The sequence below is a fragment of the Miscanthus floridulus genome, chromosome 2 (genome assembly GCF_019320115.1).
Source record: "Miscanthus floridulus cultivar M001 chromosome 2, ASM1932011v1, whole genome shotgun sequence".
NCBI lineage: Eukaryota > Viridiplantae > Streptophyta > Magnoliopsida > Poales > Poaceae > Miscanthus > Miscanthus floridulus.
The window spans coordinates 26,192,780-26,210,312 of record NC_089581.1 but is presented as its reverse complement, the minus strand read 5'-3'; the positions used below and the strand labels follow the sequence as shown (position 1 = coordinate 26,210,312).

At 43.9% G+C, this 17,533-nt stretch overlaps 2 protein-coding genes across 3 annotated transcripts; one reads left to right on the top strand and one right to left on the bottom strand.

Moving 5' to 3' along the window:
* Nucleotides 1-212: 212 nt before the first annotated feature.
* Nucleotides 213-13,276, top strand: LOC136520430 (lysine--tRNA ligase-like). 2 transcript variants are annotated; one of them, XM_066513946.1, is made up of 17 exons: nucleotides 213-448; nucleotides 551-626; nucleotides 851-922; nucleotides 1,013-1,178; nucleotides 1,259-1,352; nucleotides 2,960-3,045; nucleotides 3,502-3,584; nucleotides 5,713-5,793; nucleotides 9,588-9,713; nucleotides 9,789-10,071; nucleotides 10,177-10,273; nucleotides 10,363-10,519; nucleotides 10,889-11,032; nucleotides 11,109-11,177; nucleotides 11,491-11,634; nucleotides 11,749-11,815; nucleotides 12,908-13,276. In XM_066513946.1, exons 1-16 carry the CDS (start codon nucleotides 324-326, stop codon nucleotides 11,785-11,787), a joined length of 1,842 nt encoding a protein of 613 aa, XP_066370043.1. In that variant the 5' UTR covers nucleotides 213-323; the 3' UTR covers nucleotides 11,788-11,815; nucleotides 12,908-13,276. The 2 variants fall into 2 exon arrangements, with proteins under 2 accessions (XP_066370043.1, XP_066370053.1); XM_066513956.1 differs by lacking the exon at nucleotides 213-448 and having other exon boundaries at nucleotides 561-688.
* Nucleotides 13,277-14,452: 1,176 nt separating this feature from the next.
* Nucleotides 14,453-16,865, bottom strand: LOC136538267 (small ribosomal subunit protein uS19m-like). The gene is made up of 4 exons (XM_066530249.1): nucleotides 16,666-16,865; nucleotides 16,508-16,575; nucleotides 16,075-16,378; nucleotides 14,453-14,791 (listed from the first exon to the last, which is right to left on the bottom strand). The coding sequence occupies exons 1-3, from the start codon at nucleotides 16,747-16,749 to the stop codon at nucleotides 16,096-16,098; spliced, it is 435 nt and encodes a 144-aa protein (XP_066386346.1). The 5' UTR covers nucleotides 16,750-16,865; the 3' UTR covers nucleotides 14,453-14,791; nucleotides 16,075-16,095.
* Nucleotides 16,866-17,533: the final 668 nt, after the last annotated feature.

Here is a 17,533-nt window from a genome sequence, read left to right as displayed (position 1 = left end):
CTAATTTTAAGTTTTTTTATTTGAAGCCATTAAAATGCTCAAAAAAAATTAATGACATATTTAAACATAAGGATATTTTTAACTTTTCACACTTCTAATTTAACGGCCTAAGAGCCCGAACCGAAGAGCGCTCACCTTTCCGAATTTTTTTTTTAATGACACCTTTTCCTTTCCCCGCGCCGCCACTCGCTGCGCTGCCCTAAAACCCTACCACCACCTGCGCCTCCACATTCTAACCGTAACCGCGTCTCATCTTGTTCTCCGTTCTCCTCCCGCCCGCCTCAGCACAAGTCACAACGAAACCCTAGAGGTCCGCGTGCGACATGGCGGACGGCGCGGGCTCGGCGTCTGGTCTTGAGGAGAAGCTCGCGGGGCTCTCAACGGGCGGCGACGGGCAGAATCCTCCGACGGCGGGTGAGGGCGGAGAGGAGCCGCAGCTCTCGAAGAAGTAGGGACACCCTAGCCTTCCTCTCCCTTGAGCCCGTTGGTTTGCCTTGGTATTTCTGTTCCTGATTCGGGGGGTTGGTTGTTCCGTGTTTGATGTGCGCAGCGCGAAGAAGAGAGAGGAGAAGAGGAAGAAGCTGGAAGAGGAACGGAGGCTCAAAGAGGAAGAGAAGAAGAACAAGGCGAGGAACATTTGTGTTGTTGTTTCTCCCCGTTATTGCAATTCTTGTTTTGTGCTAAATCAGTGAGTCCTGGATAAATTTGGTCAGAACATGTCATTCCTTCCACCAAGTATTGTTCGTTTTTTAGCTCTAGAGAAAATGGCTGTAGTGCTGCAGTTGGAAGTTAAGTTTTCACAATGTTAGTGCCAAAGCTCAAAATTGATGTGTGCCTTCTGTTGTTGTAGGCTGCGGCTGCTGCTGCTAGTGGAAAGCCTCATAAGGCATCTGCTGCTGACGAGGATGACATGGATCCCACTGTATGTTGCATCTTGCTTTTTCCTGTCTTGCCTTTTAAAATTCTGTTCCTTATTCTTACTCTTATTGGATGGATGTGTTTCCTGCTGCAGCAATACTATGAGAATAGGCTCAAGACTCTTGATTCGCTCAAGGCCACAGGTGTAAACCCCTATCCCCATAAGTTCCCGGTTGGCATCTCTGTAGCCGAATACATTGAGAAGTACAAGGCCTTGAGCAATGGGGAGAAGCTTACAGATGTGGCAGAGTGTTTAGCTGGTAACTCCTCTTGTTTTCCTAGGGTTGTATTCTTAACTTGGAGATTCATATAGGTCTCATTTGTATTTTTTTTATCAAAGGGAGGATCATGAACAAGAGGACATCATCATCTAAGCTATTCTTTTATGATCTTTACGGTGGTGGCATGAAGGTTCAAGTGATGGCTGATGCCAGGTAAAACTTTCAAGTCTAGTATGGTGTTCATTTGTCATGTTTCTTCACTACGCAACTAGCCTATTATTGCTTGAGCTGATTGTCAACCACTGCATGGGGTTCATATTTTTTTTATGCACTAGATCATGGCCCTTTTTGGTGCATCGGCTTTCCAGCTTCTGCTTCTTTTTCAGCTGCCACAGATGCCAAATGCAAAACTTTTCGAGTAGCAAGCGCTTGTGGGAAATGCAATTTTTCCAACGGTGGCAGGGGATCAGCTTTTAAACCATTCCTCCCCTGCATGACTGCCTGATGCCTATGCTCCTCTGTTCTCCATGCATGCTGCTCCTCGCTTCTCCCCCACAGCAAGCAGCAGTGGCGCTTTGCCACTTTCACCTCCCTCCTCTGCCAGAAAGCCACCGCTCTTCCACAAGCATGTCCGCGGTCGCGCCACTCCTTTGCCGTGCTGCTCTCTGCATCTGTCACCTGAGGCTGCGCCACCTCTCTGCATCCGGCTCCCTGCTCTGGAAGGCCATGGAGCTCGCCGGCGGCAGATCCGCACACACGTCCCTTGTCCTCCGCACCGATTCTGCCAGGCTAAGCGGCGTGCAACCCTGTTCCTGCATGACGAAATCCGATCATGGGGGGTGCACGTGCACTGTGCTCGCCCACACCAGCAGTTGTGTTTTCACAGAAGACCGGCCAGGCCAGGCCATGGATTTGCTCTCCTACGATGAGAGCGCTGGAGAGTGGAGGCAACCTTGTTCATCTCTGAATCCTCACCAAAAAAAAAAAAAAAAAAGTTGAAAGAGAATCTGAACCTCCGAACAGGATAACGTTTTATTCAGCAGCTTGTCTGGGAAGTGGCTTCTCTGCGCAGCTAGAACAAAGTAGCTTATACAGAAGTTTAAGCTGTTACAAACAGGGCCTCACTCATCCCCTGTTCTGCACTAACTCATAGAAAAGAGCTCCCTGGTGGTAGAGTTCATGCTTTAACTCTGCACATTCATGGTAGATCAAGCACCAGTAGTTAAAGCAAGTCTAGACTACTGATCCTACTTGACTACTTATGTAGTAGTTTGTGATGGAAATACTCCCTGAACTATACTAATGGCATATGATATGGCTTAGCTAGTTTAACTTTTCATTGCTTGGTCAGCAAAAGGTAGTTTCGTTTTGGTTTTCTATCGAAAATGTCACATAGATCTACAATATTTGTCAGCTCGAGAGATAAAGGTGGCCTATTTTGTAGAATAGTTGAGCCTCGTATGGTGACACGATGAAGTATGAAGTATCTCATTTGTGCCAAAAGGTCTTGTTTTCCTTGTGCTTTTATTTATATCGCAGGACCAAGCATAAGGTTATGATTTGTAGTGGACAGTGCATACTTAATACTCCCTCTGTTCCAAATTATAAGATATTTTGGCTTTTCTAGATACATTGCTTTTACTATGTATCTAGACATTATATCTAAGTGCATAGCAAAAACTACGTACCTACAAAAGCCAAAACGTCGTACAATTTGGAACGGAGGGAGTAGTTCTGCTTGCAGATATTTACTTGATAACCTATTTAAGAGATCAATTATTTATACTGGACTGTATTTTTTACCTTTTTATTTTTTATAGGACCTCAGAGTTGGACGAAGCTGAATTCTCTAAGTACCACTCGGGTGTGAAGCGAGGTGATATTGTTGGCATATGTGGCTATCCAGGTTTGTTGTGTTCAGCTCAAAATGTCGAACTATTAACTATAAGTAGGGACTTCTATGAACTATTTTGGTTGAAATATTACTATTTATATTTAGCCGATAGAAATGTTATACTTAGGTAAGTTATCCTTTTGTTATGGTTACAGACATAAAATACAGAATTCAAGTAGTATGTTTTCTTGAAAAAACTGTACTGTTATGTAGTTTATGTTCCTGGTTAACTCTACAGTTCTATTGTTTGCCTGACCACTCAATGATTTGATGATTGTAATGTTTTTCTTGCTATTTTTTATAAACTTTGATTTTTCAATTTGTTGAACATTAAGAAAATGCAATCCAGTTACACAAGTGATAGTGGTGCACGCTATTTGTCTGAGCAATTACAAAATCATAAGATTTCTTTCTATTTTATTGTATTTTTTCTATGTTTGATAAGTTAATCAATATGTTGAATATCAGGGAAAAGCAACCGAGGGGAGCTTAGCGTATTCCCAAAGAAATTTGTCGTGCTCTCTCCATGTCTTCATATGATGCCTCGACAGGTGAGAATCAAAATATAATTCAAAAAAAGTCTCTCTTTTTATTGTTTAACAAAGCATGAGAAGGAAGTTGACCAATAAGTTGCAATTTTGGACCCTCTGGATATTGTGGGGACTGTGGCTTTGCCAAACTTATGCTTTCAAGAAGGCCCTATGATATAGTTGAAGAGGCTTTTAAAAAAGTTTGTAATTACACACGAGCCATTAAAAAAATTGACCGCACACGAGTGCCATTGTTCTGAACTTCTTTGCTCTCCAAGCCATTCCGTCGGTGTTCCGTTCATTTTTCACCGTTAGATGTGGGCCCGGTCAGTATGAAGGTCCAAAATACCCCTCTCATCCCTATCCTCTCTCTCAAACTCTCTCTCTTCCCCTGTGCCCGCGCTCGCGGCGGCTCCTCCAGCGCCGCCCTGTCCCCGCGCGCCCCGCCGCAAGAGCTACAGCCGCCATGGCCGCGTGCGCCCCTGCCCGCCATGGCCGTCGCCCGCAAGACCTCCGGCGCCACCCTGGCCCTGCGCGCCCCGCCCGCGAGTTCCGGCCGCCATGGCCGTGGGCGTGCCCGCCGCGCTCTGCCGCCGCGTGCTCCGCGCCCGGGCGAGGTGCAGGCATGCCTCCCGTGCCCGCAGCAACTGCAGCGCCCGCCATGGCCAGCCACCGACGCCGCTACCCGGCATCGCACGTGCAGGCGCGCCCGAGCCATGCGCGGCTCCTTGCCTTCCTCTCGCGCGCATGTGCTGCTCTCCCTCCCAGCTTGCCTAGCCGGCCGCCGTGCCCCGCAGCCACCTTGAGGCGCCCATGCTCTGCCGCCGATGCCCCGCGCCGCCATGGCACACCGCAAGAGCACGCAAGCCCACGGCCCCTCCCCCGCACCTCCTCCGCACGCCGCAACTCCACGGCGCCCGCGCACGTCTCCACGCCGGCTGGCCGTGCACGCACACAGTGCTGGCTGCGAGCTCGCCACGCCGGCCGCGCACGTTCGTCGCGCTGCCCTCCGCGGTGGCGGCGCGCGCTCGCCGCATCCCATGTCCGCGACGGCCGCCGCTCGCCGTGCAGCCCTCTGCGGCGGCCTCACGTGCTCGCCGCATGCCGTGCCCGAGATGGCCACCCGCTCGCCGTGTTGCGCCCACGCGGGCCGGCTGCTCGCCACGCCGCCCCACACGCTGGCAGTGCACGCACACAGCGTTGGCCACGATGCGTGAGCTCGCCATGCCGGCCGCGCACGCTCGCAGCGTTGGCCGCATGCCTCCTGCTTTGCACGCCGCCAACGGGACGCAGCAGGGAGGAGGCCCGGACGAACACCCTCGCCTCGGGTCGCGTCGAGGTTGCGTGGGAGAACACGGGTCCCCGCGGCCCCTGCTCAGCCCACGTGAGCTTGTCTCAGCGTGGCTGCAGCGAGCGACGACGGATGGTGGCGCTGTTATCGACGCCGCCGGCACCCAGACTGCTGTCGTGTCTTGCCGCGATGCTGCCGAGCCAAGCTTGGCGAGGGCCTTCCTCTCCTAGCGCGATGACTTGTGCGGGCAAGCCCCGCCGAGGATGGCACGGCGACGTTCGAGGCCATCGCGGGTAGGCCCCATGGGAGCGCGGCGCGGCGGCGCGTGAAGCCAACGCGAAGAGGCGTGCTTGCCTAAGTAAAATATTCATACTTTATGTTTGATTGGACGTGAGCCGTCGGATCCGTGTTAAACGGTGGACAGAGGTGCGAACGTTACGACGTGACATTCCAGAGGAAAGTTACTGAATCCGCATAGTCTCCACCGCCCAAGGGCAATACGGACAATTTCCCTGGCCGGTCCCACCTGTAAGGCCTACCAAACGGCGAAAATGAGACAGAACAAGGACGGAATGGCATATAAGGCAAAGAAGTTTAGAGCAGTGGCACCTGTGTGCGGTCACCTTTTTTAATGGCTTCTGTGTAATTACAAACTTTCTTAATGGCATACATGTAAAAGGCTCATAGTTGAAATGTTTACATATTTAGTGTGTTCAAGCAATCTTTTTAGTTTCTATTTTCAACCCTATGATGTTGTGGGGCTGAACACTGCTTTGGCATACTTTAGGCATTAAAGAAGGCCCATTTTCCTATAATATCAGTGGCAATCTTTACATATCAAGTATTTATTTATTACAGAAAGGTGAAGGAAGTGCGGTGCCTGTACCGTGGACTCCAGGAATGGGTAGGAACATTGAAAATTATGTTTTAAGGGATCAGGTTTGTCATCATTCTTCATTATGTCTTACTTTTCTTGCTTAAACATAAAAACTGGTTATTTACCACTTCTTCAGGCAAGTAGTGTTGTCTTATTTCCTGGCGTTCTGTGGTTCCAAAACATTTGAAGCTTGTTCTTGCAAGAATAAAGCGCTTTCCTCTCGCATCCTGAATATGTAACAAACAACTAGGGAACATTTCCGATCATAATGGACCGTTGTAATCTAATCCAGGTAGCTCACAACTATGCAATGCGGTCAACTTTTTTGGGTTCATGTGGGCTGGCCGTTGTTGTGATCACATTTTGGCTGAAAAATATGAATAAGGCATGTGATATCAGGACGCTTGTAAGGATTAGTAAGCCTGTTGAAATAATAGAAAACATGCCTACTCACTTAGGCTTTGTTTCTATGCGCTAGGATGGTTTTGTTTCTATGCGCTAGGATGGTGTGGGATCCTGGCCTGATGCTGGACCACCCTTGTACAATACAAATATGGCCTTACTGTGCAGACAGACAATACTAGCATGCTTAGGGGTCAATCATTTTTTCTAATTTTGCTGTCTCGCGTGTGTTGTGGCGTACCTGTACCTCTATGTGATGTTTATTTTGAGAAATGGGATGCGTATGACACATCCAATCCTGATCTGGAACCTGACTCACTATTTTTGGCATAAGAATTCTATGGGCTGGCCAATCACCAATTAGCACATTATTATATTAACAAAAGTGAGAGATGGCGTCATCCCACTGATCACCATGGGTTGATTCCTGAAACCAAATACATCTACTGATCACCAAAAGTGAGAATTAGTTGATACCGCGACTAGGAGACGTGTAAATATATTATGCGTTCAAGAGACTAAATGGAAGGGTCAGAAGGCGAAGGAGGTGGACAATACAGGTTTCAAGCTTTGGTACACAGGGACAGTCGCGAATAGAAATGGAGTAGGAGTTTTGATTGATAAGAGCCTCAAGAATGGTGTGGTGGGAGTGAGAAGGCAAGGAGATAGGATTATCTTAGTTAAGCTTGTCGTTGGTGATATGGTCTTGAACGTAATTAGTGCGTATGCCCCCCAAGTAGGCCTCGACGAGAGTGCTAAGAGACAGTTCTGGGAAGACTTAGATGGCCTGGTTAGAGCTATACCTAGTAGTGAGAAGCTTTTTATAGGAGGAGATCTTAATGGGCATGTAGGTACTACAAGCGCAGGTTTCGAGGCAGTTCATGGAGGTTTTGGGTATGGTAGTAGGAATCAGGAGGGGGAGGAAGTTCTGGACTTCGCGGTAGCTTTTGACCTGATGATAGCCAACACTTTCTTTAGAAAGAGAGAATCTCATCTAGTGACCTTCAGTAGCGGACAACACTGTAGCCAGATTGACTTTGTCCTCGCAAGAAGAAAGGACAAACGAGCATGCTTGGATTGCAAGGTGATACCAGGGGAGTGTGTTGTTTCTCAACATAAGCTTTTGGTGGCAGATTTTCGTTTTCATGTGCGTGCCCGTAGGGATAAACAAGCTAAGATTGAAAGAACAAAGTGGTGGAAATTGAAAGGGGAGACGTCAGAGGTATTTAGGGAAAGGGTTATTAAAGAGGGCTCTTGGAAGGAAGAAGACGACATAAACAATATGTGGGACAAGATGGCAACCAACATTCGAAAGGTAGCCTCAGAGGTGTGTGGAGTAACCAAAGGAAGGGGATGCGAGGCTAAAGATACTTGGTGGTGGAACGAGGAAGTCCAAAGGGCTATTAAGGAGAAGAAAGAATGCTATAGACGCTTGTACCATGACAGGAGTATGGACAACATAGAGAAGTATAAGGTGGCAAAGAAGACTGCAAAGCGAGCTGTAAGTGTGGCAAAGGGTAGAGCGTACGAGGATCTTTACCAACATTTGAGTACGAAGGAAGGAGAGAAGGACATTTATAGGATGGCTAGGGTTCGTGAGAGAAAGACACGGGACTTCAACCAAGTTAAGTGCATTAAGGATGAAAGAGAGCATCTCTTGGTAAAGGAGGATGAGATCCGACATCGATGGCAAGAGTATTTTGACAAATTGTTCAATGGTGAGAATATGGACACAACCTTTCAGTTGGATGACTCTTTTGATGACACCAATAGGCGCTTTGTGCGGAGAATCCAAGAATCTGAGGTCAGAGAGGCGTTGAAAAGGATGAAAGGAGGTAAGGCGATGGGACCGGATGGTATCCCAATCGAGGTGTGGAGATGCCTCGGGGACATAGCTGTAGTATGGTTAACCAAGCTGTTCAACCATATTTTTCGATCGAACAAGATGCCTGATGAGTGGAGGAGAAGTATATTGGTACCGATCTACAAGAATAAAGGGGATATTCAAAGTTGTACAAATTACCGGGGAATTAAGTTGATGAGCCATACTATGAAGCTATGGGAGAGAGTTATCGAGCATCGCTTGAGAGCAATAACGCGAGTCTCTATGAACCAATTTGGTTTCATGCCCGGAAGGTCAACCATGGAAGCCATTTTCTTAATAAGATAAGTTATGGAGCGGTATAGGGAGAAGAAGAATGACCTACACATGGTTTTTATTGACTTGGAGAAGGCTTATGATAAAATACCAAGGAATGTTATGTGGTGGGCTTTGGACAAACATAAAGTCCCAACGAAGTACGTCGGGCTCATTAAGGACATGTACAGCAATGTTGTGACTAGAGTTCGAACAAGTGATGGAGACACGGATGACTTCCCGATTAGGATAGGACTACATCAAGGATCAGCTTTGAGCCCTTATTTGTTTGCTTTAGTGATGGATGAGGTCACAAGGGACATACAAGGGGACATCCCTTGGTGTATGCTTTTCGCGGACGATGTAGTGCTAATTGATGAAAGCCGGACAGGAGTGAATCAGAAACTGGAGTTATAGCGGGAGACTTTGGAGTCCAAAGGTTTTAGACTTAGTAGAACTAAAACTGAGTATATGAGATGTGACTTCGGCACTACTACTCGGGAGGAGGAAGATGTTAGTTTGGAAGGTCAAGTAGTGCCTAGGAAGGATACCTTTCGATATTTAGGATCAATGCTACAGAGGGACGGGGATATTGATGAAGATGTTAGCCATAGAATCAAAGCAGGGTGGATGAAGTGGCGGCAAGCGTCTGGTGTCCTATGTGACAAAAGGGTACCACAGAAGCTAAAAGGCAAGTTTTATAGGACGGCGATTAGACCTGCTATGTTGTATGGTGCAGAATGTTGGCCTACGAAAAGACGACATATTCAACAGCTAAGTGTCGCGGAAATGCGTATGTTGCGTTGGATTTGCGGTCATACAAGAAGGGATCGAGTTCGGAACGATGATATACGTGAGAGATTAGGGGTAGCGCCAATTGAAGAAAAGCTTGTCCAACACCGGTTGAGATGGTTTGGACATGTGCAACGGAGACCTCCAGATGCACCGGTGCGTAGTGGAATCCTAAGTCAGGATAGTAACGTGAAGAGAGGCAGAGGAAGACCGAAGTTGACTTGGGTAGAGGCAATAAAAGGAGACTTGAAAGGATGGAATATACCCAAAGACTTAGCCATAGATAGGAGTGCTTGGAAGACAGCTATTCACGTGCCTGAACCTTGATTGCTTCTGTTGGGTTTCAACTGTAGCCTACCCCAACTTGTTTGGGACTTAAAGGCTTTGCTGTTGTTGTTGTTGTTGTTTCTTTAGCAAGTTAATTGCGAACAATGAATAGTTCACTTTTAGTTTGGCCTGTGTTCAAATGTTGATAATAACTGGAAACCATGCTTTGGTTTTTAATTGTTTGTTTTCTGATGTCAGGAAACTCGGTATCGTCAAAGGTATCTTGATCTTATGGTAAACCATGAAGTGAGGCATATCTTCAAGACACGATCTAAAGTTGTCTCATTTATCCGAAATTTTCTAGATGAACGTGAATTTTTGGAGGTAAGCACAAGATTTGTGCAGTTTCTTTCCAGATTCCAGTTGGCACTTCAATATCTGACCTTTTGTGTATTCTAGGTGGAGACTCCGATGATGAACATGATTGCTGGTGGAGCAGCTGCGAGGCCTTTTGTTACACACCACAATGAATTAAACATGAGGCTTTTTATGCGTATTGCACCTGAATTATATCTGAAGGAATTGGTTGTCGGTGGATTGGACCGTGTTTATGAAATTGGAAAACAATTCAGGAATGAAGGAATTGATTTAACACACAATCCTGAATTCACAACTTGTGAATTTTATATGGCTTATGCCGATTACAATGATGTGATGGAGCTTACTGAAACCATGTTGTCAGGTAACCATGTGTTGACTAAATAATGCTGCACCATTGTAACTTTTTTATCACGTCATTTAAAAATGGAGTATTTACCCCTATATATTTTTATTTTATGGTTAATAGGCATGGTTAAGGAGCTGACAGGTGGCTATAAGATAAAATATCATGCAAATGGAGTTACGAACCCCCCAATAGAAATTGATTTCACGCCTCCCTTCAGGTAGTCAACAGATGCTCTTCAAAGCATCAATATAACTTATATTTTCCCTAGGTGTGCCTTTTACAGTTTTTTCTTTTGTCTTATTGCAGAAGGATAGATATGATTAAAGATTTGGAGGCTATGGCCAATCTCAATATACCAAAAGATCTATCAAGTGATGAAGCGAATCGTTACTTGATAGAAGCATGTGCGAAGTATGACGTGAAATGTCCACCTCCCCAAACGACATCACGGTTACTTGACAAGGTTTCTATTTTGACTTAATGGAAACTGCAGCATGCTGTTGTATTTGGTTTTGGCAGTTAGATTTCAGTACTGATAATATACTTCTTTACTTGAAGAAGCATGCATTGTCCATCCGGCTAGTAGAATTTTGTTTTATTTCCCACTGAATCTCTGATTTGTCAAGGTCTTTATGGTGTTGACTTCAATACTGTTCCATTCTATTGGGAAAAAACACATTGTCTGAGGAATGCTTAGCTTGAATTCATTTGTTTACATGTCAAGGTCTTGGCCTTTTGGAGTTTGGATCAATCATTTCTGTTGCAGTCATGCAGTGTATCCCACTAAAATATATTTGCTATAATACTGATGTGCTCTGTTGGTATTGGATAGTTAGTTGGCCATTTCTTGGAGGTGACGTGTGTGAATCCAACATTTATCATCAATCATCCAGAGATAATGAGTCCATTGGCAAAGTGGCATAGGTCCCGACCTGGATTGACTGAGAGGTTCGAGCTATTTGTTAACAAACATGAGGTATAGACTATTCTTCATTGGCATTCCATGTTTTGCTTCCTTGATGTTTCACAGTATGACCTTCAAATGCCTGTAGGTGTGCAATGCATACACAGAGTTAAACAATCCTGTTGTGCAGAGGCAACGGTTTGAGGAGCAACTAAAGGTAATTTTTAACTTAATGAACACTCAAGTAACCTTGCAGATTGTATATTCCTTTTAGAAGCAACCTAAGTCATTGCTACGTTTTGGATTTCTGAGTCCAAGCATGCACATGCTCGTGTGTGCCTAAGAATATAGAACCAAAAAGGAATGTATGTTGGAAGGGATAGAATGACAAGAAGAGCACAAAAGTTCCTGAACGCTTTTCCTGTTATATTTTCAATTGGGCATTAACTGAGACTTGCATTTGCTGTTCTCTATCCTTCCTTTATTAGGAGTGGTGAGTTGTATAGTCTTTAACTTCGTATCATGTCCAGGATCGTCAATCTGGTGATGATGAAGCTATGGCCCTGGACGAAACATTCTGTACTGCCCTTGAGTATGGTCTACCACCAACAGGCGGTTGGGGCTTGGGAATTGATCGCCTCACGATGTTGCTAACAGATTCCCAGAACATTAAGGTTCGAGTATTTCCGTCAGTTCTTTTCCATATGAATGTCCAATGCTTTCTTGACATTCTTGGCTTTCACTGGGATATTATTGACTGATATATAATTCTTTCAACGCAAACTCAGGAAGTTCTTCTATTCCCGGCTATGAAGCCTCAAGAGTAGCTACCACAGAGCCAAAAGCCACAAAAGGGTATGCTTATGAGTCTAACTTTTAAGACTCTTTGTTTGCTTGATTGAGAACAGTAAATGATAATTTTCAAGCATGTAAGGCATTTTTTTCTACGTATTTTTCAAGTTGAAAGAACAATTAATAATTCACCTTTCTGAGGAATTAGGATGTCTATAAGTCAACAACTTTTTAGGCCAAGTCACCTCTCTACAACTTTGTTTGCTTTTTGCTGCCCTTGTAGGTTAAACTTGCAATTTATTTGAATACTTTCTTGAAGGGTGTCTAGAGATTGCAATCTTTGCTGACCTCTGGATAAAGCGTTTACAATTGTTTATCACTAGCCGCAGTGTGTGAAATGATAGACAGCCATCTAGTTACATGTGCACAGTTCAGGATGAACCAAGGTTTTGTTTTTGTTGTTGCCTTGAGTTATAGTTTTCAAGATTGTATGGAATTATAACTTTTTCCACAGAAATTATGAATTTGTGAAAAGATTCTATTTTGTTATATTCTATGTAGTCAGAAATAACTGCTATTCTATGTAGTCAGAAATAACTGCTAGCAACCGACGATTAACTGAGACCAAATGAGAGAGCATTCAAAAGTACATTACCGTTTCCATTGTAGAATAGCCCTGAAAAGGGACTAATGACATTCTATATGTTATACCTCATGCCTTGGCACCAGCAAAGAATGGTGATTTCCTATTGCCCTGTGCTGAGCTTGAGGTGAAGCTCTGAATTTAACGTTGTGTAAAACTCATGGTGACACTGAGTCGCTTCAGTCGTTTAATCTGCCTTAAAAAGCAGAGGACTAATGCCATGTGTTTTAGGAAATACATAGTTACATACCTTCTTTGGTAGGGTTGAGATTTAAAAATTTATACTATACACAATGGAGACATTTCAGGAAATCTGTCTGATTCTAGATTCCCTGGACGTGCTGAGTGCACTGTTCTACATTTCTATTGGAAGCTTTGTTTGATATGCTGTTTCAGTTTCTAGTGCCCGATGCTGATTGTGTTGTATAATTCAGACGTCCTCTTTGTTGATTTTTACACTAGCTGCACCGCATCTGATTCTGGTTACGCTAACTCAGATGTTTGTGTCACAGTTCAAAGCAAACATGATGCTACATAGGCTGGAGGATATAGTGAAGTCCTTGGATCTGTTGTGACTTATACATCTTTTTGCCTGTATGTGCGAGGTTTCCATTTTTCATTATTTTTCTAAACCATCTTGTATTGCCCGGCAGCCAGTTATTAACCAGAAAATGTAAGAAAGTTCAGTTTAACTTCAAACGTGGGGTTTTGCAAATACTCTGGGTCTGTGTGCGCTCAAATTGGTGAGAAGCATGCGCAAAATGTATGATCATTGTTTACTTGAAGCTAATGTTTAGCCATTATTCAGGCTAAACTGCCACTGGAATGTGCAAAACGATCTTTTTGAACAGGGTATATCATATATGGAAACCTTGCAGTCAGCTGAGTTGAATATTGTAAAACAAATTGACAATGTTACACAGCTTCCATTTAGAAAGGCACAATTTCCTTTTGCGGCAGCAAATTTTCAAATTATCTTCGTTTCTTTCGCTGAATTTAATAATTATATGGTTTAAATTTGTGGCATTGTAAATTAAACCTGTGTAAATGTTGCCCAATGGCTTTGGAATCGTTTAACTCGTTGCCCCTATGGATCGTCATCATCTACAACATCACTGCGCGTAACCAGCATCTCCATTTTTCATCAACTTCTGGATCCGAATTCACCAGAACTCAGTTCACATAAAAAGATTCCAATTGTATTACTGTGGAGACATCTGGGCAATTGTGCCCTAATTCCAATTGTCAGACCTGTGACTGGCTGCCGGTTCCAGTCAATTGTTGAATTAAGTGTGTTGCTCACTGCTACTCGAGTCCAGTTGGATCACCAAGTAACCTTTCACTAATAATTGTTCAACTGGCGCAACAGAGGCAGATCAGATGGTTCCACTGTAAAGAAATCGAAGTAGTATGTGAAGATGGAAGCCTTGTACCTTGCTCCTAGATGCATAATGAGATTTGTGGCCCTCAAGTAAGCTGCGAGTGATCTCAAGGATGATTCTGTACTTTTAAATTTAATGTAAGAGCAATAGACAGGTTCACAGGTTATTGTGGTGTTAACACTTGAATATCATCTTCCCTGTTGCGGGCTGACATGCTTCAGCTACTATATTGCAAATTTGGGGCAAGAAAATCGATCTTGCTTTTGTTTCGAAAATATTCTTTTGAAATATTGTTTTTGTCTAAATCTATAAATTTATATCGTAGCCGTATCCAACGTCTGTCAAACGGATGTGGCTAGGAGCTTTTGCTTCACTCTAGTATGGTCTCATCTCCTTCATGGTCTCCCTGACCAACATTAATTTCATATTGTAGGATTTGTATTGATCTTGACGTGATGAAATTCTCCATTTCGTTCAAACATACGCCGACTGTCTTAGCTATCTGCATAAAGAAGTGTATATTGATTCTGTTTTTGGTTCTTCAGGAAATCCTTCTATTTAAGTGGCTACCAGAAGAAACTCGTGGGGTTCTTTGGCAAATGATGTAAGGCAAAACCTTTTTTTTTTTTTGGAAACAAAGGCAAAACTTATTTGCTTCAGCAAAAGAGGCGGAGCTAAGGAGCAAGAGTGCACATCTATCAAACGGCTACTTGTGGCACTCAGATCTGCTAGCAGCAGTCAGTTTGAACAAGAAATATTCTACTAGAAATGTAGCTAATTCTGGCCAAAAACAATCTCTAAAGCATAACTTACAATCAGTTTAATGTTCACTCATAACACCAATAGTAAGAAGCAATAACAAAGGAACAGAGTCCATGGGCAAATCTTTAAGTAAGATGAGCTGACATTCTCCTGAAATTATTTGGTCTAAGAAAAAGCAGTCCAGATCATAAACTCTGGTGATTCAAGTGCTTGTTCGTCAACTATGCCCTCATCCCACCTCCTTAACCCTACCTGAAAAGTTATAAATACAGTGGTAAATATCTGAGCAAATGACAAGAAGTTAGCACTGCCCTGTAAGCTTAATGGTCTTTGCAATCATAGTGAAAACACATTTAGTGAACCAAGCTTCTGTAATTATCTCATAAGCAATTGAGAACACCGTTACTCATATTTATGGCCACATATCTCAATTGTGTTCCCTTCTAGCTGGCATAAGATGCCATAACGCGCATTGCATTTCATGCCTGCTTCATAGGCGCACTGTTGCTCACTGCATATCAAAAGGTACTGGTACAGATTGTGGCTTTAGGTGTGGCGATCTTTTCACAGCTACCACTCTATATATGTATAATGTACACTAAAAATATGCCAATAACACATGTGGAAAGGATGGTTCCAGCCTTCGTCTACACAGAGCCACAGATCACACACTCACTTTAGCAAGGGATGTAACTCTATTCATAGCTCAATTGCACAAGAAGGACAAATCAATTTAACCCAGCCACAATAAAAGCAGCAAAAATTTGGGCTAGCATCTCTTAACCATGTACATGTGACAAAGATTTGTCCGCAAAGATCAACCCTGACATGAGGCACAGCTCACTAATACACTTACCAAACACATAAATAAAAGACATGCTCCTATACTTAGATACATCACCTCTCTTATAAAATACATTCACTTCACAATTTTGCATCTTCTATCTATACCCAAAAAAAAGACTAAAACTAACAAAAATATAATTCAATCATCTCCAGAGGTTAAAATTGTGCTACAAGTTAAACAGACAAGAATATTGTACAGTGGAACAGAGTAATGTGCAGGAAAACAGGTCGAATTTAGAATGCCATAACTTCTGATCTACCTAACAAATCTTCGGATCCTTTATCTTTCCAGGAAGGTAATGAAATTATCTACAATCTATTAATACATCAATTTTTTAATATAGAGTGTAATCTACTCAACTAATACATCAATTTTCGAAACATAGATTGGACATTGATCAAATCTGCCAATCAGATTTAGAAGAATACCACAAGCAGGATGTGGGCAATGCGGGTTTGTTTTTTTTCCCCTGTGTCCCATCATTTCACACCAGTTAGGCTCGAAGGTAAATACAAACAACCCAGATTATTGTGACAGAGAACCCAAATTAGTGGTAGCTGAATGTTTTTTTCCCTACCAGCAACTAATTAAAAGTTCAGATATTACAGAAAAGCCTTAAAATGCAGGTAAACTTTATGCAGTATCAGCTGGCATCTAAATTCATTTCTTATGATATTTATCACCTCACCTTTCATGCACATTTCTCCTTTTACTTTCTCCCCTTTCCTTGATTTCCCTTTGCTTGTATTGTTCGATGCGGCCTTCGTCTCCGTGTAAAAGCAAACTCTCCGAATTTATGGCCAACCTTCCCTTCAGTGATCTTGCACCGGACATGAGTTTTCCCATTGTAAATGAGCACAGAGGAACCGACGAATTCCGGCAAAATAGACGATCTACGAGACCAAATCTTCTTGCCATTCATGTTTTCTCTGTTCTTCTTTATTCTAGCCAGGAAAGCATCAACGAATGCTCCCTTCCATAGAGCCCTTGAGCTGCACGCAGCAGTAGATACATACAATTGAACAATCAACAAGCAATGCAAGAGGTAGACTGACATAGAAGTACAAGCTAGCGTTGGTGATGATCCGCATACACAATAAGCTTGCTGTAGTTATATTTACCTGAAAGCACGAGCTGCTGCTCCAAGGCCGGAGAGTAGAGGAAATGCGGTGTGCTGGGCCCTGGGAGCCTGATCAGGCCACGCGGTGGAACATACAAATTGATCAGATCAACATCGACACACGAACAACCAACAATACCAGAGAGGGGGAGGTGGCACCTGAGAGATGGCCGCGGCGGCGGCGGCGGGGAGGGCATGGCTCGACCTGGCGAACCTCGAGGCGATGAGAGAACCAATCGCCATGGCTTACTCTCAGGCTTGGGCTTTGCTTCCGGCAGCGGCGGCTGCGGCGGCGGCACCGTGTAGAGACGGAGACGAGGAAGAACTGGTGAGATCCCAAACAAAACCTACCTAGCGGGCGGCGCGGCGGCGGGCCTGTTCTCGCAATCCGTTGAGTTGGGCCGGCATGGGCTGCCAAAGAAGAAAGAAATGAAGCCCAGGGTCTAGGGTATTTCGTATTTGCATCCGAAAAAAACTCTTTTTTTTTTTTGCCCCTAAATTCTTGCCGGAATCAAGAAATTGTCTCCCACGACTCTCAAAAACTATTCTAAATTACTCTACTTCCCTGCTAGAGTTAAAAGTGTTTTTTGCGGCTTCATCCATTTTCATTAATTAAATAGGTTTGGTAAACACATGATATGATTTTAATAAAGCAAAAAAATAGTTGACATCTCTAATGAGAGAAACGACACCCGCGAAACGTCATCAGGGGTTGCCGGATGGGGCTTGCATAGTATATTTTGCATGAACGGGCGCTGGGCGGAACTGTATTCTAAAAATGTAGAGGGTTTGGTAAGATTGTACGAGCGGTCCTATTCGTTTGAACTACTTTCTAATTTTAGCTTATTCTTCCTCGTAGAACACTATTGAATTAGTCGAAACCAGTCGATTTATGTCAAGCCGAACAGAGCCATAGAAGAAATGAGATGTTGTTTGGTTGTCTGCACGAGCAGATACAACTTGTCTACTCCTTTGTCAATGATACAGGTGAAGCCAGTGTTGGAGTGGTCGTTAGGGATCACAAGGG